The following is a 26,959-nucleotide window of genomic DNA, read 5'->3' on the forward strand; positions in this document are numbered from 1 at the left end:
GCAATCGTCAGCGTCATGTAGCGCGTCGGAGCGGTGCTCGGAACAATCGTTCTCTCACCTGCTTCCGCTGTCGGAAGGTCGGTCATCGCGCGGCGGAGTGCCGCGCGCCAGCTCCAGTGCTTGCGCATGTCGATGCCGAGCCCGTGAGTTCTGACCAGCCAAAAAACGGTCAGGGTCAGTAGGTGCGGGGCGCCCTACTGGCTGGAATGGAGGTCCGGGTCCCCCGGTGGCAACCCAACCTCCTAGCCCTTCTGTGCTACATGCACACTTTCATACCACCACCACGCCGAGCGATTCAAGATTGATCATTGTCAGTCTTCATGTCGCCGGTGCCCGGCGATCACTGCGAGCGCTCCTTGATTCAGGAGCGACCAACAACTTCTTCCGCGCGTCGTGCTTGTCGGTACTCCCGTCGGACATCACTGTCCGCAAAGGTAGAGTAGAGGTCGCTGTCAAGATGGCCGATGGGAAATCACGCCGCGTCGCGCGGCGCGAGATTACACTTCCGTACACGTTCGACGGTTTCCGAAGCAACGACGACTTCCTCGCCATTGAGATGAATTACGCGTTTGACTGCATCCTGGGTATGGCGTGGCCTGACGCGCTATCAACCAGAGATTGACTGGTTGGCCCGGTCGGTCAAGCGTCGCAGTAATTATGATGTGAGCGAGGTATTCACGCACCTCCTGGTCGCCCAGAAGGGTTGGCCTCACGTCACCGTCGTGGACCGGTCATCCACGACGCACGTTGTGCACAGAGTGAGCGATGACCCTTTCTGCACGGCTTGCGCAGTGCTGTTAGCTGACGAGTCCCCGCGGCGACGCGGGGATGAAGACCAACTGGCGGTCGAGCAGGGGCTCCCGCAGATGTACGAGACGGCGGTCGAGCAGGGGCTCCCGCAGACGAACGAGATGGCGGTCGAGCAGGGGCCCCCGCAGACGAATGATATGGCGGTCGAGCAGGGGTCCCGCAGACGAACGAGATGGCGGTCGAGCAGGGGCCCCCGCAGACGAATGATATGGCGGTCGAGCAGGGGTCCCGCAGACGAATGAGATGGCGGTCGAGCAGGGGTCCCGCAGACGAACGAGATCGCGGTCGAGCAGGGGCTCCCGCAAACGAACGAGATGGCGGTCGAGCAGGGACTCCCGTCAATTGAGCCGGTGGTCGAGCAGTTGGCGCTCCCGCTGAACACTACCGCGGTCGAGCAGGGGCTCCCGCTAGAGGGGGTGACCTCTCGTCCAGCGAGAGCGACTCATCATCCTCGAGCTCGCACTCGAGGCGGCGGAAGTCGAAGCGGCGTCGGCTGAAACCTCGCCGAGAGCCCGTGCCAAGTGACAGCTCACCGACGGAGTCGGTCTGCGTGCTTGAGTACGTGAAAGGTACTCCCGGTCGCCGACGAACACTCGAGCTTGCAAACCCACCTAGCGAGGCAGGGTCGATCACGCGACTTCCAGGTCTTTCCTGGAAGAACTTCCTTCGCAGCCTCAAGGACGATGAAATCGAACAGGTTTGCCTGATCACCGACGCCGATTCGGCGTCGCTCGAAGTGAATGCAGTCAGTGACGGCGACGCTCCCTCGCGCCCAAAGAGCGCTGAGCCGAAGTCGGCCCGCGAGGAGCGCTTCGCAGCGCAATCTTGGGAAGCGCTACGCGAATCCGGCAATCCAGTCTACGAGTCCGCCCGCGAATATGAAGATGGCTTTCCGGATAAGATCCCAGCTGAGTTGCCAGCTGACCGAGGAATTCGCCACGAGATCGATCTCGTGCCCGGCTCGAAGTATTGTGTGACGCGGCAGTGGCCGCTCCCGCGAGATCAGGTCCAAGCTATCGATGACTTCTTCAAGAGCCGCCGCAAGGCGGGTCATGTGCGTGAGAGCACATCGTCGCACTCCAGTCCGACCTTCTGTGTGAAGAAAGCCAGGGGCGGATGGCACACCGTCCATGCCTTCAACAAGCTGAACGACGCTACCATCCCTGCCCAGACGCCGATTCCTCGGAAGGACATGGTGCTCGACGCAATGTCGGGTAGTGAGGTCTTCAGCGCCGTCGACTTGACCGATGGGTCCTACCAAATCCTCATGAGGCTGAGCGATATACCGCTCACAGCGGTAAGCACCTCCAGTGGTATGCTCTGGGAGTGGTTTGTTATGCCACAAGGCTTCAAGAATGCTCCCACCACGTTCATTCGCATGGTATCCCATGCGCTGCGCCCGCTCCGCGATTTCGCACCGAGTTATTTCGATGACATCTTCGTACACAGTCGCGCTGAGGGAGGCTTCAGCGCGCTTGAAGTCCACTTGAAGCATCTAAGGCAAGTCTTCCAAGTGATGCGCGAAAACAAGCTGTATGCCAACTTGAAGAAGTGTGTATTCTGCGCGCCGGAGATTCCGGTGCTTGGCTGCTTTGTGAGCAAGAACGGCGTCCGCGCCGACCCCGAGAAAGTGTCGTCGATATGTGCGTGGCCTACTCCACAGAATCCCACTGAACTGCGTCAGTGGCTGGGTCTCGCAAATTATCTCTACAAGTACACGAAGAATTACGCCGGATTGATCCAGCCGCTCTCTTCGTTGTTGAAGAAAGATGTGTCGTGGTCGTGGACCTCCGCACATCAAGCCGCCTTCGACTCGGTGAAGAAGAGTCTCGCCGAGGCCCCAATCCTCGCGCTCCCGGATGACTCGAAGCATTTTCACGTCGTCTGCGACGCAAGTGATTTTTCCATCGGCTGTGCGCTGATGCAATTCGATGAAGAAGGTCGAGAGCGTGTCGTAAGCTACCAGTCCAGGTAGATGAAGCCGGCGGAGCGCAACTACCCTGCTCACGGCAAGGAGCTCCTTGCGATGCGCGACGCTCTGATCAAGTTCAGAGTGTACTTGTCGGGTGAGGATACCTTCGCGGTGTACACCGACCATGCATCGCTGAAGAGTCCTCATCTCTCCCAGCGGATGGCCCGCTGGCTTTCATTCTTCTCTGAGTACAACTTCGTTGTCCACTACAAACCCGGCAAGAACAACATTCTCGCCGACGCTTTGTCTCGGCGTCCCGACTACGACCCACGCGGTGCATTGGGTCGACAAGCTTCGCTGGATGAAGACGATGTAGACGAGTGTGCCACGTGCGAGGCGTCAGGCGTCAACCTGATGAGCATTTCCCCGGTAATGCCACTTCGCGACGAGATCCGAGCTGCTTACGACCATGACTCGATGTGCTCCAGTATCCTGGAGCATCTCCGCCCTTCCAGCGCCGATACACTGGGAGCCCTTTCCCGCTCTGTACGAAACAAAATCCACCGATATCGTCTCGAGGACGAGCTGCTGACGTACAGCATCGACAACTTCGATTCCCCACGTATCGTTGTTCCTAACGACCCCGATCTGCGCTCACGGATTATCCATGAGTTTCATGATGCCCCGCTGGGTGCTCATCTCGGTCGCGAGAAGACATTTGCCGCTGTGTCACGCGACTTTTATTGGCCCCACCTGTACAAATGAGTACGTAAGTGGGTGCGCACCTGCGAGATCTGCCAGCGCGTGAAACCTGCCTCGTCTTCGCAAGCTCCCCTGCGTCCTCTACCGGTGGCCACCGAGGCCTGGCGCTCGGTGTCGATGGACTTCATTTTCGGGCTCCCACCCGATGCTAAAGGCCGCTCAGGTGTCTTGGTGTTCGTAGACCGCTTCAGCAAGATGGTCCACCTGATTCCGGTGTCGGATTCGATCACCGCGGCAGATACCGCGGTGCACCTCATCGATGCGGTCTTCCGCCATCATGGCCTTCCTGAATCCATCGTCTCCGACCACGACCCGCGCTTCACGTCGGCCTTCTGGTCGAAGCTCTTCGAGCTACTGGGCTCGAAGCTGTTGATGTCCACAGCAGCCCATCCGGAAACGGACGGCCAGACGGAGCGCGTAAATCGCGTCCTCGAAGACGTCCTTCGAAGCTACGCGACGTCGTTCTCTAGCTGGAGCTCGTTTCTGCCTCTGACCGAGTTCGCGCTGAACAACGCGGTACACGCGTCGACTGGGCTGACGCCCTTCTTCATTAACAACGCGCGACACCCGCGTGTCCCTGCTCTTCTCGCCGTGGGCCATTCCACAGCGCCGTGTGTCTCCACTCTGGGTGGGGAAGAAGCTGCCGACAAGCCGTCTACTCCAGCTCCGATGTCTCCGGCGGCAACACCGGTACTGGGTCAACCGGTACACACACCGGTTGCTAATGATATCTCGAGTGTATCCCCAGTCCCCACATCGGTCAACGCAGTGACACGTTCCGCATCGAGCCCACTTGCACCGGCTAACTACGCGCCGAAGCATGCGGCGCGACCAATCGACTCCGCAGTCGTCTCCGACTTCGTACTACAGCGCCAAGCGGTCACCCCCTATGTTCGACGCACTGCAGAACGCAGTGGACAAGCAGAAGGAGAACGCTGATAAGGCTGGCCGCAAGAACACAGCCACGTTTACGACAGGCGAACGAGTGCTCCTGTCGACTGAAGGTATCAGAAACTCTGCGGTTACCAACCTCGCGCCGCGCTTTATTGGGCCGTTTACGGTGATCAAGACCATTGGTGACGCTTACACGCTGGATATTCCTTCGACACTACGGCTACATCCGACGTTATACGTCGGACGTTTAAAGAAATACCATCCGTCCGAGATCCCGGACGCTGATTTGTCCTCGAGTGACGCGGCAGCTTTTCAGCGAGATGGTCCTCCTCCTTTGATCGACTCTTCGGGCGCTCAGCGTTTGATCATTGAGCGAATCGTCGACCACGACTTTCGCCAGTGTCATGGTACCCGTGACGGTCACACTGAAGCGTTTCCACAGGGTCGCGCCCTGTGGGACAAGGAACAACACTATCGCGTGCGTTGGCTGGGACTCTCCCCAGGTGAAGATACTTGGGAGCCGCGCAGTCGCTTGCGGGAAGACGTTCCCGATATCGTGAACGAATACGAGAAGACACTCACGTTCCGAAGCGTGAGTGAGCCGGGTGCTGATACCCGCGGTGAAGAAGGCGACCAGCTTCCGCGGGTACACGGAGGCGCTCGCCATGATGATTAAGAAGAAAACTGGAGTTGACGCCGGGATCGAACCGGTGACCAGCTACACGAGAACTCGGCAGGAACGACTTTCAGTATTTTTGCCGTTCACAATAGTAACCCCAAAACGCCTGGCAGAGGTGTTCTAACGTGAGAACAGATTGCAGTCTATACCATCATTGATCTGTCTTCAAATCACACTCTATTTCGCGTATTACTGTAAAACCAACGAAGTAGCCATGGTGACCAAGTCCAAAGTAGCACTTTTGTACGTCATGCAGTGTATGTGGGCGACCTTTACTGCTCTTTCCAGTTATCGTCGTCGATTTGGTGGGTTAACCCATTGGCGTAGACTTAAAGCACGATGCGAAGGCTTCCATGGTCGTTCTTGTCAGGTTGTAAAGAAGGTAGTTTTAACAATGAAGTCTCTGCTTCGGCTTCATCCAGCACAGCTTCAAAATCTTATTGCTCAGTATTTGTTCTGACCAGACCGATTCGTGCAGCAGTCTAACCTAGTTTAACTAGTTTGACCACAATTCGTTCTGGGCTAACACTGTTCCCTAGTTTTAAACTCACTTAAACCAGGGCCTAAGCAATGACGAGTACCCGTATTCCACTCCGAAATTTTGACAGTTATCAGGCCAGTCGTTTGGCTATTTCGCGGCATCTTTTATATCTCTAGATGCGTCGAGTTGAGACTCCTCCGCGCGTTATAGTGATAGGAAGGCATGGTCAGCTGCATGCGCTTCTGTGTAATTTGTTGGTGTCCTATTTGTAATTTGTGCTACGATTTGATACCAATTTACATTTTACATAAAATTCGCACAGTTTCACAGCCGCACAGCGGTCTGTTTGATCGCCTCTGCTTCTTGCTGTAGCATCGTCATGATCATCTCCCGACACCGGAGGATCACGGGACCAGCAGATTTTATGAAGAAGTCCAGTAACTCATTGATCCCCACGGTATCACTGGAGCTGCTCGACCCAAAGTCCGGTACCAAATATACGCAGACCTTGACACAAGACTGCGGGACACCGTTGCTGCTGCAGTCACTCACTGTGAGTCGTGCGTCATCAATAAACGAAACACCAGTTGGATGACTGTTGTCTTTCACGTATGGGTGGACGGTGGACCGCCCCACAACAACCATTCGGTCTGCCTCGAGATGCTTCCGGACGACCTGGTTCAGCCAATAGTCTTTAGCGGGTTCGGAGTCCGGTAAGCGGATGGCAAAGCAGTGCGCTTGAATGTCCTTGGTTGTGTAGATTTTCTGGATAAGGCATTGCCCAATACAGTTAGAAATGTCTTCATTCATGCCCGACAACACGTCGATACTTACGTTGAAGGAGCTGGCAAGCGAGATGAGTCCCTCTTCTGTAATGAATCTCCACATTGCGCGGCTCGTGATCTCATAGTTGAAGGGCATTGCGATCCGAGTGGTGAAGCGGATACACGTGCCGTATGTCGGGTGAACGATGGCTTTGATCTCATGTTTGTCCATCTCGAGGTTGTCCACGCCTTCCGCTGCGAAAGCCTCATCCACACTTAAATAGGTACGCTCCAAGTGCGTCAGACTTTCTGCGAGGGTTTCAGAGCTAGACGGCCCAAAGAGGTTTGGCGGAAGTAACGACGCCGGTGCGTTGTCAATACCCTATCGTCGATTAGCAGTGGACCATTGTTAGGATCCGGAGTACTGAAAGGCCATCATTTTGAATGTAGTTGACGCTTACCTGGCTTGGCGGTAGTTGTTTCAACGTGTCTTCAAGACCCTGAGCAATCTTGAGCTGGTCTTGCAGCATATTCCGCAGCTCCTGGTTTTCACGTTCGGCTCGCATACGGTCTTTAAGCTGACGGCCCGCCATAGAAGTCCACACAGACGGCATGAGTCCATCGAGTGGAATAGGCTCACCGTCGGCCCGGGGCGACGTAGAGAATCCGAGCTGCAGCTTGTGCAGCTCTTCCTCAAGCTCCTTGACTTTACCACGCAAGAACTTAAGCTCGACGATTTCGCGGCGGATACGTTTCTTCTTGACGGGCGGTCCAGTCGGCGGTGCAGCAGTCGATTGCTGCGCTGTCGGAGTATGCGCCTTTGCAGCACTAGCGCGACTGGGCTTACGGGTTCGCGTAGGTGGCGCAGGCGTGGCGTTAGGTTCCATCACTACTGGCTCCACTTCCATAGGCATATCGACGTGAATGGGAGTCCGACTGGTGTCGTCGGGACTGGAAAGCACAGTCTCGAGCTCCTTCCAGTCAATGAGCCCAAGAACATCATCAACAGAAAGCCGTGACGGATCGTCTGAGACGTACGAGAAGCTCATGGGGCATTCAATGCGGTGCTTTGTCTTTTAGAGTGAAAACGGAAATGATCAAGCTTTTCAAACCCGGCGCGGTAGACGGGCGAGGCGTGCGCAAACGCCCCAGCCACGACTGGCGTTTACGCCGCTCATAGTGACAGTCAACACGCTCCGACCCGTAAACGCCGGAAACATGCACGCCAAGAACCAGCAGTTCGTAGACAATCAACGCGTCTAATGTCCCGGCTTTAGACCGATTGCGCCCAGACTTGAACGTTTCGAACGCTTTGCGGGGCGGAACATCCAACAAAAGTGCCCAATTTTCGGCTTCCTGGCACCGCTATCGCTATCATTGGTGAAGGCGTTTGTTCGGCGACGAAGAACTGCAGCATACTTCTTCAAATAAAGATGCGACGCGTGACAAGTTTAAAAAAAGCCTTCCACCAGGAAGACGCGATGACAAGGTTAAAACTCGACTCATAAAGGTGCATTTTACTCGAAAATAGTCATTTGCCCAGCAAATCGTGCGGCTTTAGCATTTGCACTGAGATTACTACAGGGCAGTTGGCCAAGAAGAACTTCAGACGACTGCTGCAGGGGCCGCCACGCGGACTCGACGGGCAAGGGCAACAGTGGTTCCCCCGGAATTGAAGTTAGCTTCAGCTTGTGTCCTCAAAATAAGACCACGATCGCGAAAAATAATTGTCCGTCATCTCGCCACAAACTTCAGAAGCAATTGCAAGGCTGCTTTCTCTAGAAACAATCGCCACCGATGATGGCCATCAAAAACGGAGGTGAGAGGCGTCACGGACATCATCAAGGCGGCTGCACTGATCACTACGTTTAGCCACCTCGACCGGATTTTCTGACGAACAGCGACCATAAAGGTGAGCACCGCCATGTGCGAGTCAGACTTTCCGCATGGCTGATTTACACGCCACGAAATCAAAACCTTCGACCGGCTAAACTTTAGCCTAAAGCGGTGGAATGAATGTTTGTGGCAAAGATTACTTCTGCCGTAGGGGACATGATCAATCGATGATGGCAACCACATGACATCGCCCTAAATAAAGTTGCTCCTTGCTAAATCCATTCCGGACTGCGACATGGTCTAGAAAAAAATCTATTACACGAGTACGTTAAGTACACAAGACTGTGACAGCTTCACGGCCAGGATCCTGCTGGTTGAGTGGCTGCCTTCCGGGCTTCGTCCATCATAATGGCCGCGACGACCTCCTCGCCTAGGTGCATGTTGCGGTGGAATGAGTCGATGACAAAGTCTGTGAGCGCTCCAACCGTAAAGTCCTGGTCCGAGGCGTCGTCGTCGAAGATCGGCTTGAGCTCCATCGATGATGCGATGGTCGACCATTTGCCCTTCGCCGTCCCGTCCTTGGCTGACGCCTTCTCGATCACAATCCACCCGTTCTCGTGGAACCGGATGCCATTCACCGGCGCCGCAGAGAACTTGATTGGCTTAGCCAAGCCTCGTGTCACTATTACCACGCGGTCACCGCACTTGCGACACTCCAAGAAGCTCTCGCAGCGGTAGTCGAGACTACCGTTCTCGCTCTGAATCTTGTGGCCGAAAGTTCTAGCGACGGTGTTCTTGGACGACGTTTCGTGCTGTTTAAACAGATAAGAAGGTTACAGTTGGATCACTAATCAGTCCTCACGTAGGTATGCTTACCTCCTCGTAGAAATAGGCTTGACGTTCGGTCGCTTCGTACGATGTGAAGCGCCACATGCCTCGACTAGCCACTTGTTGCGGGAACGGCACTCGCTTGAAGCCCATAAACTGCAACGCGATGCCGTTGTCCAAGCTTGAGGCAACTCTGACGTCGTGTTTTTCATTTTCGATCTCGACGAATTTCTTCATGTTGTATTTCACGTCGACTTCATCGAACGCGGCGTCCAGTTCGGAGAGAAGCTGCGCGTGGACGGCCTTCTGGTCGCTGCTAACACCAAGAGCGAGTAGCTTTGACGGCGCGGGATGAGACGGTCCAGTCATCGTCTGAAAGAGGGAGAGAGAAGTATGAGTTACACATCCAGCAATATAAAGCAGCCACAATTCAGTACAAACCTCGTCCTCCGGCTGGTCTTCCAATATCTTCTCGAGACATTTGGCCAGCTTGATCTGTCCCTCCAGCGTCGACTTGAGCTTGCGGTTCTCCTGCTCGGCACGTTCTCTGTCCTTGTATTGTCGGTTGGCCAAGCTCTCCCATACCGAAGCGAGCAGTGATGAGCCTTCTTGCCATTAACTGCCAGCTGGGTGGAGCTGCCATTTGGCGACTTGTTCCGCACCTCCTTGCTCTTGAGTTCTGCTAGACTGCTTTCCATCTCCTGCACCTTAACACGGAGATACAGCAACTCTTCTCTCTGTCGGCGAATGCGTTTCTTAGTAGGTTTCTTGACGTCCGTCTGCTGTCCGTCAGCTCCCGCTGCCGCTGCCGCTATGGCTGCGTTTGCGGCTGCAAAATCCTTGGCGGTTCTTGTAGGGGACGCTGCACGTGCTCGCTTCATCTTCTTGGGCATCTTGGCTCGATATCCGATAGAAGGTGCCCCTTTATTTCCGCTCTTAGCGTCGTCACTACTGCTGTCGCTAGTGGAGACGTCACAATGGGTCGTGAGCACGGCGAGTGCGCTCTCAAGCGACGTGTCGGACTCGGTGGCAGAGGCATCAGTGCCTATCATGAGACCTGTGAACTCGCCCAAAGGTTGATGTGCTGTCTGCAGTGGCTTGAGCGCGTCGGGCATCTGCATCATGAGGTCGAGCGACGTGTCCGGTGCGAAGAAGTCGCTGGTCTGTACGTCGTCCAGAAGCGCTTCTAGCTCCTGATCGCCTGTCACGGTCCTCTCATCGTCGCTCCCTACGTCGCATGCGTCTGCGAAGGCCAGCGCTTGCTCCAACGCCAGAGTGGACGCCGCTTCGTCGAGCACCTGGAAACCGCTGTTCATCATTCGGAATGCGAGGCATAAAAAGCTGATTGTGTTCATTTTCGATGAGACACGTTTCTCACTTGAGCTAAGTATGTGGACAGAGTGGGAGGTATTACGCTCCACACTAGAGAGTAGGGTTCGTGTCGTTTGTTTACTCCTATTTATGTGAAGTATCATTATTAAGTACAAGTAATTGGTCCGACAGAGTACCTCCAACTTTTAAAATTTGCATCATCCGTCCTCCCAAAATCCAAATATTTACCTAAACTGCTCGATTTTAAGCTTAACTTTGCTAAAATGCTGCTATTATTGTCAATTCCGTCCAAATTTACACTTTATTGCCTACTGGCCGAACAAATCCACAGGAGGATCTGATTGGTCAAAACAGCAGCTTAGCAAATTCGCAAAAGCAAGTTTCCATTCGCACTTCTTTAGCGACGTCTTGTCTGGCGGTATTATACAAGGGTGGTGCAGCGGCGTCTTCCTGGTGGAGATGTTTAGTATTATACAAGCGTGCCATCTCAATTTCGTTATGCTAATGTTATTGTTTCCAATGTCGGACAGAAAGAGCCTAGTCATAACTCTCTCGTATCAATGGAGGAAGCGGTAACAAGCCGGCATGCCCACCCCAGCACTGCATCTCATTGCCTCTGCGGATTTTATTGCCTCGTATATTCGCGTAAGGACCTTGCTCGAATCTATCACAGGTCGGCAAAGACGATTGGGAGCTGGGTCAACGTCTACGAGAAAACCGGGACCTACCAGCGGGATGATGCAAGTTGAACGCGAGCATTTACAAAGGCACATCGAAAATGGCTATGTGAGTTCTACGCTATGCAGTCGCTAGCCTGTTTAGATGAGGCTCAGGAAGCGTCTCATCAAATGAGCATTTCGAAGACATCTGTGTAAAGAATACTGCAGGATTGTGGATTCAGTCGCAAGGTGCTTGAGTGAAGAGCGATGCATATTGAAGAGGAAGCCGTGTTTCGCTTTGTGGAAGAGCTCAGCTCTGTCGACTGGTGCCACCGAAACATTGTATTTTAGATGAAGTTTCATTTGAAAGCCGTGGAATGATCCGCAAGCGAGGTTATTCACTTAGAAGACACAAGATTGTAATTCGTGGTGGTTTCCAACGTAAACCAAGCGTTTCAGTCCTGACATTTTTGGGAGTTGATGATCATTGACTATTATAACACTGACGGGACATTCGATCGTGTCAAGTTCTTCACGTGCTGCAGAGATTTTGCGTATTCAAGTCGTGGAAAGGTTCGCCAATACCCTGGCACCAATTCGGTATGGACTTTACATGGCGCCTCGATTCACCGAGACCAAGAAATAATTCACTTCCTCCGGAGTATCGGAGTGATTCCTATTTTCCTGTCTGCCTACTGTCCATTCTTCAATCCTACTGAGTTTATGTTCGGCTATATCAAGCAGACATTTCAGAGGCATTATGCTGAGTCAAGTGATAGCGGTCTACCCCCGTTTGTGATTGAAACGTTTACACGTTTCGAGAAGTTCAAAATGGCGAACGTCTTTCAGCACTGCGGCTGGACAGTGCAGGGCCATTCCGATCCGACTGGTCCCTTGTCAAGAGAAAATCGACACGACGCGAGACAGGAGAGCTTAGATGTTCAACGTATCGATAGCAATAACTATTTAGAATTTTTTACGAGGCAAACTATAGGATTTGAAACCTAATACAATGACTTGCTGAAGTACTACTCTTAGTGTTCGATGTCCTCCATGTACTCCATTGAAACTAGCGGTTCAATCACAGTCGAAATAGGGCGAAGAGGAATATTGGCGCAGATACGTTGAGTGTCCTTTTGCGCGCTTAAAGTGCGCCCTTCTAATTTGCTAAACGCAACCCAAACATTTCCCAGTGGTGGTGTAGCTGTTCGTTGTCCTTAAGCGATGCATCAACAATATCGAGAGCCAGATCAACCGATATAGTGAGGTTTGCTAGATGCTGCTCAACTTGCGCATCAGCTGCCTGGAGCATCGGCATTATCCTAGCTGTTGGAGGGTCCAACACGGCATTTTCCCATGTTGAGCGATCTAAATTACGCACAATTTCATTCGCCCACTTTTTCCATGGTGCAGCGCTGGCTTGAAACGTTCCTCCCCAAATTTTACGAAGTCTTTCCACCATTTCAAGAATTGACGCCTCTGCAGCAGCGCCAGAACGATCTGTGTGCTCTGGTCGGATACAGGCCTGTGGTGTTGGAAATCCCACGTGAACTCTAGCTACAGATGTAGTTAGGATGTTCCCACAACAATACGTCTACTAGGATAGTAAACGATCGCTCGGGCGGACCTGAAGACCCCAGTTCTGCCCTTGCACCGGGACAAACTGGACCTTGTAAACTACTTATATATGCCAACCAGTAAAATAAGAACACGCTACTAGCACGAGCAAAGCTAGCAGGTGTTTTGAATCCTCGTGGTCCCAACAGCGGAAGGGTACCAGGCACGGGTAAGCCTTTTACGAGATTACCGAGTGTTCAATACTCGGCTGGAAGAAATAAAAGGGAGGCAATTCAAGCACTCCCAGTCGTGCAAATAGGCAACAATAAACCGTCACGTAAAACCTCCCGATAATAATCGGCCAATACACAAAGTCTCTTGGCCTTGCCGGATGAACCCTCGCTACAGAGCTTCGAGTTCACCGACAGGCATAACACACTCAAACAAGCTTGACCTGACGCTTACCTTGAAGCCGGACGTCGCTCTGTGTGCTTGAGTGGAAATTCTGTTCTGTATTTAAGCTTACCCTTTCGGGTCTATTCCTAATAAGAAGTCCTAATCAAGTATACAAATATCAAGTGAGCAATGATCCGTTATGGATCTTCTTGCATGCCAAGCGTCGTCTGCACCGTCGCATGAGCATCTTTAACGGTCCGCGCCCTGTCCCAGACGGTGAACGTGTCTTCCAAAGGTCGGTGAGTCTTCCGCGAACTCATCCCAACCGCCACTGAGGGTTTGTACCGTAGATGGTCCGCTGAATGCGAATCCGGCCTGTCCATTATTAATAATAAGGACAGCCTGGATTCAGTGACATAGGGCCGTATCCGATACTTGTTGAAAACTCGGAGGTGACGCCGTCGAGTCCCTTGCACCTTAGCGTCTCCGTACATCACCTGACCGAGGGTTCGTCGCTTGAACAACTTGGGCGGTGTCACGTCTTTGTCGACGGGTGATAATCCGCAACTACGGAGAAATCACTACACCACAACTGCCCCTGTCGCAATGGAAGCCACGGTACTGGTGCCCGTTGTGACATTTCTTCATTCTTCAATTCACCATCTCGCCACCGTATGTCCAAGCGTCTGAATCGAGCCGTGTCCGACGCTTTTCAGCGTCTCAATCCTCGTAGACGTCGCGAACGTGAACAGCTGGAGGTACGTCAGCTCATCCTTCTCTTGAATCATCGGCACCTTGCTCATCACCTCGCATTACTCGACTTGTTTCTCAGGAGGGCAAGGCCGAGGGTTCGAACGTCGCTCAGTCTGCTACACTTCCTCCGACAGCGGCGTCATCAACTGGTCCTTCGGCGCTTCCTGCCCCGGACTCTTCACTCCCTGCGGTAGCTCCTGCAGCACTCCCCGTCGTCTCTGAATCCGCGGAGATGGCTCCTGCTGCTCCTCCTGCGCCTGCTGGTGGTACACCACCACTCACCGAAGATTCGCTGCGCGCTATGCTGGCTGAAAGTACGGAGGCATCGGTCGATCACATGATGACCTCGATAATTCCGTACTTGACTGCAATGTCACGTCACCAAGTGCAGCTCAGCGTTGCGCCTCCTCTCCACTCGCCTCGAGACTGCTGTTGGTTTCGATGATGTCCTCGCTGCATGTTCCACGACGTTCTCCAGCATCTCAGCTAACTGTTGAGGGGTCCAGCGAAGTTTCGTTTTCAGTGGTCGCTCCCCGGTCGGCATTCATGTTTTCTTATTCTTAATCCACGTCCACAGCGTAATCATGTTCATGTTGTTCTTCAAATGCATATACAATTTGTTGTTGCAGTAACGTTTTTCGTCTGTTACCACAGGTTGCATCGCCCTGTGGACAGTTCACACGTAATCCAGTCACGCTAGTCTTCGTCCGCCACTTGCGCCATCTGCAGCCGATTCTCGCTCTTCTTGGCTCGCAAATAGTCGTACAGCAGACCTCCACATGACAAGTTTGATGATGGTTCCCAAGTTGTATCTTCATAGCCAACCCACTTGACTTTGAACTCGCGTACAGCACGCTCCGTGCTCGTCGACAGAGGTGTTCTGTCGTCGAGGATGGCCTCGACCTCATATTTACCGGCAACTTGATCTGGTTCCCAGCTGTCTTCAGGCAGTAGTTCCTCATCGAAGTCGAGTCTTGCGTCATTAGACGTGTCAAGTACCAACCGAGTGTTCGGTCGACTGTTGAACTCGTTGACAGCCTTGAGTCTCGACACATGCACTACTGGGTAGAAGCGATACCCACTTCGGTCAGGCAGTTCCAGCTCGTACGCAAACTCTTCCACCTTGCGTTTGATCCGAAAAGGTCCATGCCATCGGTGAGCTAATTGCTTTGTCAAGCCCGGTTTGACGCGTTCCATGTACAACCACGCCCGACTCCAATCTCAAAAAGAGATCTCGGTGGAGCTCTTGCAGGATCTTCCATCTCTCCTGAAGCTTCTAGGGGGTCCGCCGAGTGTTCGTTTCCACTTGGTTGAGGTACAGCAGCTTTTTCCAGTCGACTCAGAGCATCATTATGCTTTTTTGCCCTTAGCTCCTTTTCTACAGCCTGATAATTTTTGGCCATAGTGAGGGCGACCTCATGTTGTCGATTGATCTCACGCCGCCACGCCAGTGCGTCAGACTGCTTGCCGAGTCCTCGTTTGAGTGATGACGACATTGCCCGCAACGTCGGCTGCGCATCCCCAACCATGAACGAGGCAAAACGGCGTTTCCTTCCTCGTAGTGTCTTGAGAAGTATTAATAGCAAATACTAGCTTCTCCGCGATTTCGTCCCAATCTTGCTGTAGAGGGTCTTCCGCGTACACCCGTACGGACCCCATCACTGACTTCACCGAGCGTTCCTGCTGTCCATTAGCCTGTGGCCTATAGCTCAAAGTCGCTCGTGATCTTGACTGCATCATCTCTGCAAATGCTTGGAACACCTCGCTCATGAAGCGTGGGTCGCGGTCGTGCCTTATTAATGATGGGGCTCCGAACCGTCGGTACACACATTCTTCGAACACTTGAGCAACACTCAGCGCTGTTGTATCCGACATAGCCTTGGCAATAACGAATCCCGTGAACGAGCACTGAAATAGGAGCAACGCAGTGTTGCCCCTGCGAGATTTCGGTAGTGGGATCACAAAATCCATCGAGACGATCTGGAAAGGTCGTTCGGCTAGTACGTTGCCAGGTGAGTATCCACGAAGCTGCGGACGGCTTTTACTCGAGCTGCAATCTGGACATGACTTCACATGCTTCTCCACGTCAGCGTACAAGCCGATCCAATAATAATCGGACTTAACGCGATGGAACGTTCTCACCACACCTTGATGTCCTCCTTCCAGCGAGTCGTGACAGTTCTGCAAGACCTCTTGAATCATCGTTGTCGGTACCACAAGCCGCAGCTTGGTCTCCTCTTGCCAACCGTGGTCGTACCGACGATTCAATCCAAGATAGTGAAGCACGCCGTCTTCTGATAACACGAACCGGTCAGCGTATTTCCAGGCATTTCGAGCTTCTTTGTAACTCAGCTCTTGTGCTTGGCCCTGAAGCACCTTCTTGATACTAAACCACTTCTGCTCCTCGTCTTGTGCCGCCTGTATCCGTCTGCGTCGTTCCCGCTGTATCGCTACCGGGTCAACATCTTCCGCATCGGGAAATGCCGCTGGTACAGTCTTGTGAGGATGGTCTGGCAAATCTTGGCCGATTGAATCTTCGGTGGACGTCTCTCGTCGTTCTTCATGCTCTTCTTGAGCTTTTGAGACATCCTCCGAGTGTTCATCTGCAAACCTGACGCGTTTCTTGGCTTTCGTCTGTCGCCGAGTCATCACTGCTATATTACCATAATCGCACTTTGGTGAGCTGTAATCAACCACGAAATTTTCGAAAGTTTTCCACTTTGAAGACTCGCTGCCTGACAGTACATGTACTTGACGCTCTGCTCCTCGTGACGAAACATCTACCGAGTCTTCATCCGGCTCGTAGATCATTTCCTGGATGCGGTTCAGCGATGCCAATTCCGACTTGCGAGTTTCAGCCAAGATTACCCGACTGACCTTCGATTCCAGCGCTTCAGTGGCTAACGAATCCGCGGCCGCGTTGTATTCTCGTACAACGTGAAGATATTTAACTGATCGAAGCTTGGCCGTGAGTTCCTTGTGAGTATTCAGCAGCGCTAGCAAAGTTTCCTTCCTGCATGCGATCACCCCAAGTGATTGTTGAATCGCGAGCCTTGAGTCCCCAACGATGACTAAATCCTCGGCACCGTGCGCAATAGCAGCCTTAACACCGTTTATCATACCTGTATACTCTGCCTCATTCACCGTGGTAGCTGAGAGGTAAGCGTTTGCAGCAATCACTACCTTCCACTCAGGAAGGCTCCACAGCACCCATGAACAACTCCCGTAGCCACCGTACTTCTCTGTCTTCGCTGATCCGTCAAAAGACATGACGAATCCGCTGTAATTACGGGAAAGCCTGGCGTACAGCAACGCGGGGTCCATTCGAATAGTCGGGGAACCCTTGTTTGGAGGCGCCACCGGCGCGAGCGAGTCTTCCAGGTCAACGAAGCTCGTGATGCTTGACTGCAGTAGCTGCGCAAAGGCGACATCCTTCTCCTTCACGCGCCGCACCTTAAGGTGCCACTGCGAACTGGACCGCGCGTCCGAAGAGAGACTTCGACTTATGCACCCACTCTAACGTCGAGAATCGTGTATAGACATGTAGCGTCTTTCCTGCCAGCTGGACGTAACAGATCTTCAACAGCAGAAGTAACGCCAAAACTTCCTTCTCAGCTGGATGGTAGTTCATCTCGGCTTCCTTAAGCACCCGACCGAGGAGCCGTACGGGGTGTAACTTGCCTTCATGTTCTTGCATTAGCGTAGTGCTCAGCGCCCATTCATTCGCAAAGAGCATGACGTGAACTTCTTTCGACCGATCGAAGTGCCTGAGGATGGGTGAATGTGAAACACTCGTCTTCAATCTTTCGAAGGAATGACGTGCCACAGAAAGGCCACCTTCAACGACAAAGTCTTCATCCTTGAGCTGGTACAGCGCCGCACCGTAGACCGCGAAGTCTTGAATGAAGCGGCTGTAGTAATTAACCGCTCCAAGAAACGACTGCATGCCCTTCTTACTCGTTGGAAACGAAAGCTCGGTGATGGCCGCAAGCTTCTTGGGGTCAGCTCTGATACCTTCTGGGGAAATTTTATGCGACAGAAAGTCCACCTTGGTTTGGCAGAAGATGCTCTTGGTGAAGCTAATGCTGATCCGACACTGTGCAAATCTTGCCAGCAATCGGTCCAGCGTCGCCAGGCAGCTGTCGAAATCCTCGCCACCGAAGCAAATGTCATCCACAAACGACCGTCGACCAAACACAGGTACCAGCGATGATTCGTCCGGATCCCCGCTCGTAAACATGTCAGCGACGGGGCTGTTGACGAGCTGTAGTACAGGGTCGGTCTCTACCGGTGCTTCGCGGTCTGCCGCGAACTTCGTTTGAAACGAACCCTCGGCGCTTGGTCCACGACGTTCCTTGGCCTGTTCTTCAGCTAAACGCATCTTCTCCGAGTATTCAAACCAACCGCCTTTAGGTTGAACGAACCCCCAGAGTGCGTTGTTAATCATACGCTGGTAGATCATCGGCGCGTTCTTTAACCCGAAGGGCATGCGTAACCATTCAAAATATCCGAGTGCGCAGACAAACGCCGACACTTTACGTGCTCGCAAGGTCATCATGACCGCCCAGAAGCCGCTTGCTGCATCCAGCGAGCAGAACCATAGGTAGCGCTCGAGATCTGTACAGGTCGTCGACTAGCGGCATTGCATACTCCATGATGCGGTGATAGCATTCACCATCTTGTAATCAATGCAGAGCCGGATGTCCAGCCCGTTCTTTTTCATCACAATCACGATCGGCGATGCCCATGGACTGTCTGAAAAGACGATCAGTCCTGCACGCAATAAAGCGCGCAGCAGCTCGTACAGCTTGCCGAGAAATCGCAGCGGCACGCGCCGGGCACGCTGTTTAATTGGGGCGTGCCCCTGTATGTCGATATCGCATACCGCTCCGTAGGCTGGCGGCGGCAGTGCGTTACCACTAGCAATCAGGATGTGCTCGTGGTTCTTTAGCGTCGCGACTAGACGTTCTCGGCGTTCAGTCGACATCTCAGGATCAGCAACATTAGACGCAGTGTAGTCAATTGTCGTGTTGATATCTTCGGTCAGGTCCGGCAGGAATGCCAGCTCCTTCGCGTAGTCGTCCAAGCCAATGTTGTTAGCTGGGTGTTCGTAGAAATCATTTCTCGTATCCTCCGTTGCTTCATTTCCCTCGGTTGTTAGCACTCGAGCAACCGAGATGTACGTTCCGTCCAACGTCGCTACGGATTATTCCCTTGACTCAACATCGGCATCCGCTTTGATTTCAACAGTCGGTACTGGGTCCATCTCCTTCCCATCCTGGTTTCCCATCTCTGGGCCATCTGCCGAGTCGTCGTTCGCAATATTGAATGCGCGGACCACCGACATATTGGGCTGTTCACTTTTGTTCCGCTCCTCGTTCTGCCGCTGTCTTGACATTTCGGAATTCGCACCAATCTTGCAATGAATACTCGGTGCCGTACTCAGCACCTTCTGCGCGATGCCTGTATCCTCTATATCAACCACCGATGGCTCGTTCGCAGATTTGGTGACACACAAGGTCGGGACAGCTTCGTCAAAACGGGTGACTCCATTCAATCCAGTGCCGTTGCTTCTCGCTTCCGTGGTCACCCCTGACTGGACACTAACAGTCGTTGGCGTATGTACCACGTTTACCGGCCTCAGTAGTTCGTTTGTACGCACTACCGAGGCTTCGTTCGCGTTATTGCCTCCGCCATGGGTTGTCGTGTACGTGTCCAAAGGTTCTGCGGAAGGCTGACCGTCGGCCGAATCCCCGGCTGTCACCCCAGACGCCAGACAGGCTTCCACTCGTTCACGTTCTTCCAGGATCAGTGCCCAGCGCTCTGCACATGTCAGACGATCACTAGAATCCACTAGCGAGTCTTCTAGAGGTCGTGCTAGCACCCCACCGGGTTCTGGGTAGTATGGTCGATCAACTACTGAAGGCTGAGTTGCAAGCCATTGTTCGTAGATTTCGCATTCACGCTGAAAGAGCTCGCGGTCTCTACAACCTTCGTAGGCTAACACTTGCCAGTCTTGGTACTTCTTGGACTCCAGACGCACATAGCCGTCACCTCGTGGCAAATCCCCATCTGGAATCCACATCGCGATCGAGTCGTGTGCTGGTAGGTACACAGTTCGATCAGACACGTTGGTCAATCGAATGCTCTGAGGCTGTCCACGTCGAAACCTCGTCACTGACGGGATTAGCTTGTTCGTTCGACGAACCCACAGTACGTGTTCTTCCAGCCCGACTTGACGCTTCGCTAGTCGATATTCTCGCCACTCGTGCGCTTGAATGTCCAACCGCTCGGGTGGCCCGGCGTCAACATGGGAGCCGTATTCTTCGCTGTCGATCATGTTCTTGGTCTTTACCAGCGGGATTTGGACTTCGTGCGGTAATTGCGCCGCGCCGTGGAACAGGTCCAACCGGATCCCAGCTGGGATCATAAAGTCGGTCCCGAGTACCACGTCGACGCCTGCACTATGCGCCATTACCCACATCTCAAACTCGTACACCATCTCCCATCCGAGCGTAATCTTGACGCACGCTCGTCGCGTCGTAGACACCTTGCCTTCGTTGATTCCTTGAATGTCAATGCGGCGTCTGTGATCAGGCACATCTCGGAGTCGCAACTTCTTGGCAAAGGTGTCAGTGATCACACTAACGTTCGCTCCTGTGTCGAGGAGGATCCTCGTTCGCTGGTCGTTCACAGCGCCTTGCACCAGAGCTCTCATTCTGATCCGTCGGTCGAATTTCTTGGGCGACCACCACCCCTGTCTCTCGCCAGGGTTCAACTTCATCATCTTGGAGTGACCCTTGGGCTCGTCACGCGCTGCACTCGAAACCAAGCCGAGCGAATCCTCGCTGGTGCCCTCATCAGCATCAGCACACTCCACTCTCTCTCCAACACCTCCACCGAGGATTCTACTCCTCTCCTTTTCATTTTTCGTCGCGTTCACACTTGTTACGTAATTATCAGGCCCATTCACTCTGCCCCATGAAAGCAAAGATACACTCTGCTTCCATTGAAGGCTCGGTTAACTGTGGCAGCCCGATAGGGACCAACCCAGTTGTAGTTGGCGGGCTGCCTAGTTTAAATGACGTTCTTGAACGACGGCCTTGAGCTCTGGCGGGCGTTCCTCCTTCGTGCCTTTAGTGCGCACGAATTTGGCGAGGTCTTGGAAGTTGCGGAAAAGTTAGCATTGTCCAGCATCGTGGAGCTGCTTGCAGAACTTGCATCGCTTGTTACAGTAGTGGGCGGAGTGACTCATGCCACCGCACACCGCGCATGGTCCGTACTGTGGGCGTCGGTTGTCGCGGCTGAAGTCACGTCGACCGCGTTGGTCCTGATTGAACCCACGGTCACTACTTCGGCGATCTTGATTGAAGCCATTCTCGCGATCAGGCACGTTTCCACGCGGTTGACGGTTGTCTGAACGTGCGTAGGTGCCTTCAGCAGCTGCACGGCGTTCATTTTCGTTAGCAGCGGCGAGGTATCGGTCGTTTTCATCCAATGAGAAATCACCATCCGTATTATCGGGCTGAAAGTCGTTGTACTCGTCTTGGACATCGTTGTAAGCGTTCGGATCTTCGTTTGAATACTCGGTGCCTCCCTGAGCAGCTTCACGACCTTCTAATTCAGCTAGTAGGTCATCCACCGTGGCTTCAATGAGCGTCACTCTTGGTTTGTTTCGGTTGTCATCGCGGCGGCGGTCATCACGCCGGTTGTTGCGGGCGAATCCATCGTCGCGTCGCGTATCACGACTCTTGGAGTATCGGTACTCACTGTCACGCTTGGCCATCCTCTCCTTGCCCTTGAGAACATCTTCGATGATCTCTTCGAGCTCGTGAATGTCGGCGACTCGAGCGTGGTAGAGACTCTCCGCCAGCTTGTCATCATCGCATGTTGCCAGGAACTGCTGTACGTGTTCTTTCGCGTCGCGACCACTCTTCTCGAAGTGTAGACGGGCGGTCCGAGCATAGCCATTCAGTCTGTTTATGTAGTCGCACAGATGTTCATTACGTTCCCGCTTGGCGGAGTAGTAACGCGACAGTGCCGTCTGCGTGAACTGCGAGCAGTAGTAGCGGATGAACGCGTCGCTCAGCAGCTTCCACTTGCGCTTCGTCTTCTTCGGAAGTTGACGGAACCAATGAATGGCTCCGTCCCGGAGACTTAGCTCAAATGGAATGCACCATTTATCGGCATCTATGTGGGTTCCAGTCATTTCATAGACGAACCCACGGAGCCACTGCATACAGTTCTCGCTCTTGTTGCGAGAGCCTGAGAGCGGCGTGATGCGATCCAGCGGTCGGTGCGAGGCCATTTCAATCCTCGGTGTTGGGTCCACGTCGTTCAGCGTCGCTAGCTCATTCATCTGACGCATCAACCCAAGTTGAGGATCTTCCTCGTCGAATGTACGCACCAAAACGTCATCGTCACTGGACGAACCATCGCTGTCGACTTGACGACGTCCGGCACCACCTTTGGGAGCTCGCGCACCGCCTCGGCAACCGAACGAACCCTCGTTACCTGCGTAAATACGCTGCATACGGCTCTCCAAACGTGGCGTAACCATGTGCGAGTCTTGAAAGTACGGTGAAGCTTCGGTAGTGCCAAAGGCACCACGCTCAGCTCCACGCTTGGTCGGAGGAGTACGAACGAGTCGTTGGGGCGTCGGCGGCAATGGAATCTTGGACGGATCTTCATCTTGAATCATCGGTCGACTCACAGGTTGCTTTCCAGCATTGATGCCAACAGCGCCAAACGCCTTCCGAAGCTTCTTCTTCCATTTCTGGAGAGCAGCTCCAACTTCATGTGGACTCCAATCCTGGAGCGACATCGTCGATGGGTACGTCTCGTTCTCGAACCCCAGCGACAACAGTAGCGAAACTGAATCCTCGGCAACTTGGCTAGTCGAAACCGAGTTGACTGGGTATTGAAGTTCCTGCGCAAGTGCAGGCCAGTCGGCTTTTTTCTCGGGGATGGGCTTGAACAGCTGCATCCACTCATCATTCTGCATCAGCGCTTGTACGCGGTCGAAAACGCGCTTGGCGGCTGGTGTATCACCGTTGATAGGTGAGCGAGGTGCCTTCAGCAGTGCTGAATGCTTTGCACTTGCCACCGAAGGTTTAGAACCCTCGGTCCCATCGTCATAATCATCGTAGGCTGGTTCTGGTCCCGCAACATCATCGAGCTCGTCGGCGAGGTTCCTCGAAAGGGACCTGGTCGCCCCGCTCAGCCCCGATGATAGCGTGGCCGTCTCCGGCGTCGCTGCGCCTGGCTCTGGAGCCGGCGTCTTGTCTTCGTAATCTTCATAATCGTGGGCGTCAGGACCGATGTCCGCTTCGTCGTCGAAGCTCACTGAAAGCTCGGTGGCGGCTGCAAAGCGCGCAGCCGGGCTTGAACTCTCGTTGCGAGCCCCGCCAGACTTGGCAGGCGTAACTGGTACCGTTGGTTGTCCTTTCGCCATATTTCTTGTCTTTTTCTTGTTCTTCTTCTCTTGGTAGCTCGTAAACTGGAAGGCCATACAAACAGTTCACAATGGTCACAATCTGTTCCCGGGTCGCGGCACCAGTTGTGGTGTTGGAAATCCCACGTGAACTCTAGCTACAAATGTAGTTAGGACGTTCCCACAACAATACGTCTACTAGGATAGTAAACGATCGTTCGGGCGAACCTGAAGACCCCAGTTCTGCCCTTGCACCGGGACAAACTGGACCTTGTAAACTACTTATATAGGCCAACCAGTAAAAATAAGAACACGCTACTAGCACGAGCAAAGCTAGCAGGTGTTTTGAATCCTCGTGGTCCCAACAGCGGAAGGGTACCAGGCACGGGTAAGCCTTTTACGAGATCACCGAGTGTTCAACACTCGGTTGGAAGAATAAAAGGGAGGCAATTCAAGCTCTCCCAGTCGTGCAAATAGGCAACAATAAGCCGTCACGTAAAAAACTCCCGATAATAATCGGCCAATACACAAAGTCTCTTGGCCTTGCCGGATGAACCCTCGCTACAGAGCTTCGAGTTCACCGACAGGCATAACACACTCAAACAAGCTTGACCTGACGCTTACCTTGAAGCCGGACGTCGCTCTGTGTGCTTGAGTGGAAATTCTGTTCTGTATTTAAGCTTACCCTTTCGGGTCTATTCCTAATAAGAAGTCCTAATCAAGTATACAAATATCAAGTGAACAATGATCCGTTATGGATCTTCTTGCATGCCAAGCGTCGTCTGCACCGTCGCATGAGCATCTTTAACGGTCCGCGCCTTGTCCCAGACGGTGAACGTGTCTTCCAAAGGTCGCTGAGTCTTCCGCGAACTCATCCCAGCCGCCACTGAGGGTTCGTACCGTAGATGGTCCGCTGAATGCGAATCCGGCCAGTCCATTATTAATAATAAGGACAGCCTGGATTCAGTGACATAGGGCCATATCCGATACTTGTTGAAAACTCGGAGGTGACGCCGTCGAGTCCCTTGCACCTTAGCGTCTCCGTACACCACCTGGCCGAGGGTTCGTCGCTTGAACAACTTGGGCGGTGTCACGTCTTTGTCGACGGGTGATAATCCGCAACTTCGGAGAGATCACTACACCACAGAAGGCACTTGCGTGATACTGTGCAAATTGGGTTCTGTATTGATATTTAAGCCTATACCTGCCTGGGTTTCTACCTTCTATGTCTTTCATCTGCTAAATCCCTTACCAGGCTCGGCTGCATGTCCCTTCTTCCCTTGACCCATCATCCCAGCTGTGTTATCTTCAGATCCCCCGGGGATTCATGACGTAATCATCATGGTTATCCTATTATGGGTACACTCATCCGGATCCAGGTCGCTTGGATCCACCTCACTGTAATTGTACACTCGCCGTGGATCCGAGCTCTCCAATCATCCAACATCATCTTGCAACCGTCTGTGATCTCCATTGTCCCACGAAAGTTCGAGATCCACTGCATCCATCATCCCTATACCCTGGATCCAGGTCTCTCAAGGCAGGATCCTCCCTCCATGGATCCGAACTCGGAAGTATGGGATCCGGGGTACCTCGCGGTGGATTCTGACTTCTCGTTAGCTGTGGCTACTAGATCCACCTTCGGATGACACCTACCACCATTCCTTCATAGGATCCACACTCGATCCACTGGTACATAGTATATTTCATATCCACCTAAGTGAATCCAGGTAAGGGTGGATCCGAGATAAGTCTTGGTGGATCTTGTCTTCCCGTACATCGCTCATACCAGATCCATCGTCATTCCATACGGGGTGCCGCTCGTCATGGCTAATCCACCACCGGCAACTTGCAATTGTGCCACCAACCCAAATCCTCTCTAATCACTTGAAATCGTCACTGATTCGGGATAGTGACCCCGCGTCAGGCCCATTCTCTTATTTCTGAGAAAGCACTTCACCACACTGGTGGCGTTGACGGCTCCATCCAAGTTAAGTACGCCGGTGAAGACTTATCCACTGCGACGGTTACCGCCAACCTCGACTTCTCCGGCATCGACCAGGACAAGATTGCCGAGTTTGACGGAAACTGCACGGAGGACGTGACGAGCTGGAAGTGGCATATCCACACCAAGTGGAGCTCGACGCAGTCCTCGGACTCGTTCAAGCAGTGTTCCAAGGCAGCAACTGACAGCCACTACGACCCACTGAAGGCCTGTGGCTCCGCGTCGGAGTACGTCTCCGAGCCAGAGTGCAAGGCCAAATCTAAGAGCTATGCCTGCAGCCCTGGCAGCTACACGACCGACCCCAAGACGTGTGAGAAGGGTGATTTATCGGGCAAGTTCGGTGCGTTAAAGGTTGGCGAGGGCAACACTGTGACGGAAGAGTGGACGGACGAGAACTACCCGCTTCCATTGGAGAACACGGAAGCATGGAGCATTGTTCTTCACGCGGTATGTGGCAAGGAAGCGCCTCGCATTTCGTGTGCGGTGGGAACCAAGGGCGAAGGTGATGCGGAACAAGTTAAAATGTCGACACCAGCCCAGAATTCCCCTGTCCAGTCGACTGGTGGCGGTGACTGCGGTGTGAAGAAAGACTAATTGGCCACTCGAAGGCAAGCGACATATTACTTTCGATTCTTCTCTATTGACCTTTGTGACGTCAATATACGTTTAAATTTTACGAAGTACGTGGTCTGAAAGAGATAATTAAGTTGATCGACACGCTGTCACCACGCCAGAGTCGACCTTTCCTTCCATTCATATTTTAAAATCAGTTTTCAGGTAAGCGGCTTCCACAGGGTATTCGACTTTGTCGTGATGCTATCCAAAGGTTACCGGTACTATAATCGCGAGAGCTATATACATACATGTGCATAATCCTAGATAGCACACCCTTTACTTTCCGTATACCTCGAAACAATTTTGAGAGACTTTCTAAACAAGGGTATTTGTGCGAGCCTGCCAAAAGGATAGCACACTTTTGATTTTGACGGTCAATATGGTGCAACGGGGCCCTTTTTGTGGTTTTGTCGAAGGTTATCTTGGGGCAATATTTGACCGCAGGATCTCCGCGGAATAGCCATCGACAACTATTGTAGCTTTTGTCGGCGAGCAAAATATGCAAAAATTCGAATAAAAAGTAGTTCTGTCGAGTTTTTGTGGGAATGCTCTAAACTTTCAAAAATCGCTAAACCCGACAAGAGGCATACTAACCTTCGATATCGCATACATTGTTCTGCAAGTCACTGTTCTTGCTCTACACCTGCCGCATTGTACAAAATACTCTGTATTCTTACATTTTTCTTCATCTCCAACCGTGATGATACTGTCGATGCTCATCCAAAAATGAAAGTATGTCCACGGGTAGCGTGCGCTATAGTAGCCTACCACAGCCAAACGTCCTCAGAAAACGATGGACTCCGACTCGGAGACCAAGCAACTCGCTCATGGAGTTGCTGCCACCGGCAGCGACATCCCGCACGCACCTTTTGCTCGCGAAAATTTGCGTAGAATCCAAGCTGCACAAATTGTGCAGCCAATACAGTACACTGTGCAGCACAGCACTGAAACCGAACAGGAGTTTGGAGAACTCGACCCTGTCGGTGAGTCAGTCTGGTATCAAACTATTTGTGATCCACCTACACTGTATTAGTAATAATTAAAAATTAAAAAAATGATTCCTACAGAGGCTATCAATACGGTACTACCGGCACCGAATTTATACTGTACTGTAGTGATATTTACACAGATTTCCTTGAGCACCAGTGAATTCAGAACGTCGAGCCATCTTCGTATGAGTGGTCGAACCGCCAAACCTGCCTCTTCTGCAGCTTCATGCTGTTATAAAAAATCCTCGTCTATT

At 52.8% G+C, this 26,959-nt stretch overlaps 3 protein-coding genes across 3 annotated transcripts; all 3 read right to left on the reverse strand.

Annotated features, from left to right (window-relative positions):
• Positions 1 to 5,862: 5,862 nt before the first annotated feature.
• PITG_16256 (uncharacterized protein) lies at positions 5,863 to 7,351 on the reverse strand (the record flags this gene model as incomplete). Its single annotated transcript, XM_002897602.1, has 4 exons — positions 5,863 to 6,303; positions 6,373 to 6,684; positions 6,764 to 7,099; positions 7,193 to 7,351. 4 exons carry the CDS (start codon positions 7,349 to 7,351, stop codon positions 5,863 to 5,865), a joined length of 1,248 nt encoding a protein of 415 aa, XP_002897648.1.
• A 1,140-nt stretch (positions 7,352 to 8,491) lies between these two features.
• Positions 8,492 to 10,285, reverse strand: PITG_16257 (uncharacterized protein; the record flags this gene model as incomplete). Its single annotated transcript, XM_002897603.1, has 4 exons — positions 8,492 to 8,950; positions 9,015 to 9,338; positions 9,408 to 9,542; positions 9,629 to 10,285. The coding sequence occupies 4 exons, from the start codon at positions 10,283 to 10,285 to the stop codon at positions 8,492 to 8,494; spliced, it is 1,575 nt and encodes a 524-aa protein (XP_002897649.1).
• A 14,767-nt stretch (positions 10,286 to 25,052) lies between these two features.
• PITG_16258 (uncharacterized protein) lies at positions 25,053 to 25,574 on the reverse strand (the record flags this gene model as incomplete). Its single annotated transcript, XM_002897604.1, has 4 exons — positions 25,053 to 25,292; positions 25,333 to 25,381; positions 25,470 to 25,496; positions 25,546 to 25,574. 4 exons carry the CDS (start codon positions 25,572 to 25,574, stop codon positions 25,053 to 25,055), a joined length of 345 nt encoding a protein of 114 aa, XP_002897650.1.
• Between the last annotated feature and the right edge of the window lie 1,385 nt (positions 25,575 to 26,959).

This window comes from Phytophthora infestans, genomic scaffold (genome assembly GCF_000142945.1).
Source record: "Phytophthora infestans T30-4 supercont1.43 genomic scaffold, whole genome shotgun sequence".
In the NCBI taxonomy this organism is placed as follows: domain Eukaryota; phylum Oomycota; class Peronosporomycetes; order Peronosporales; family Peronosporaceae; genus Phytophthora; species Phytophthora infestans.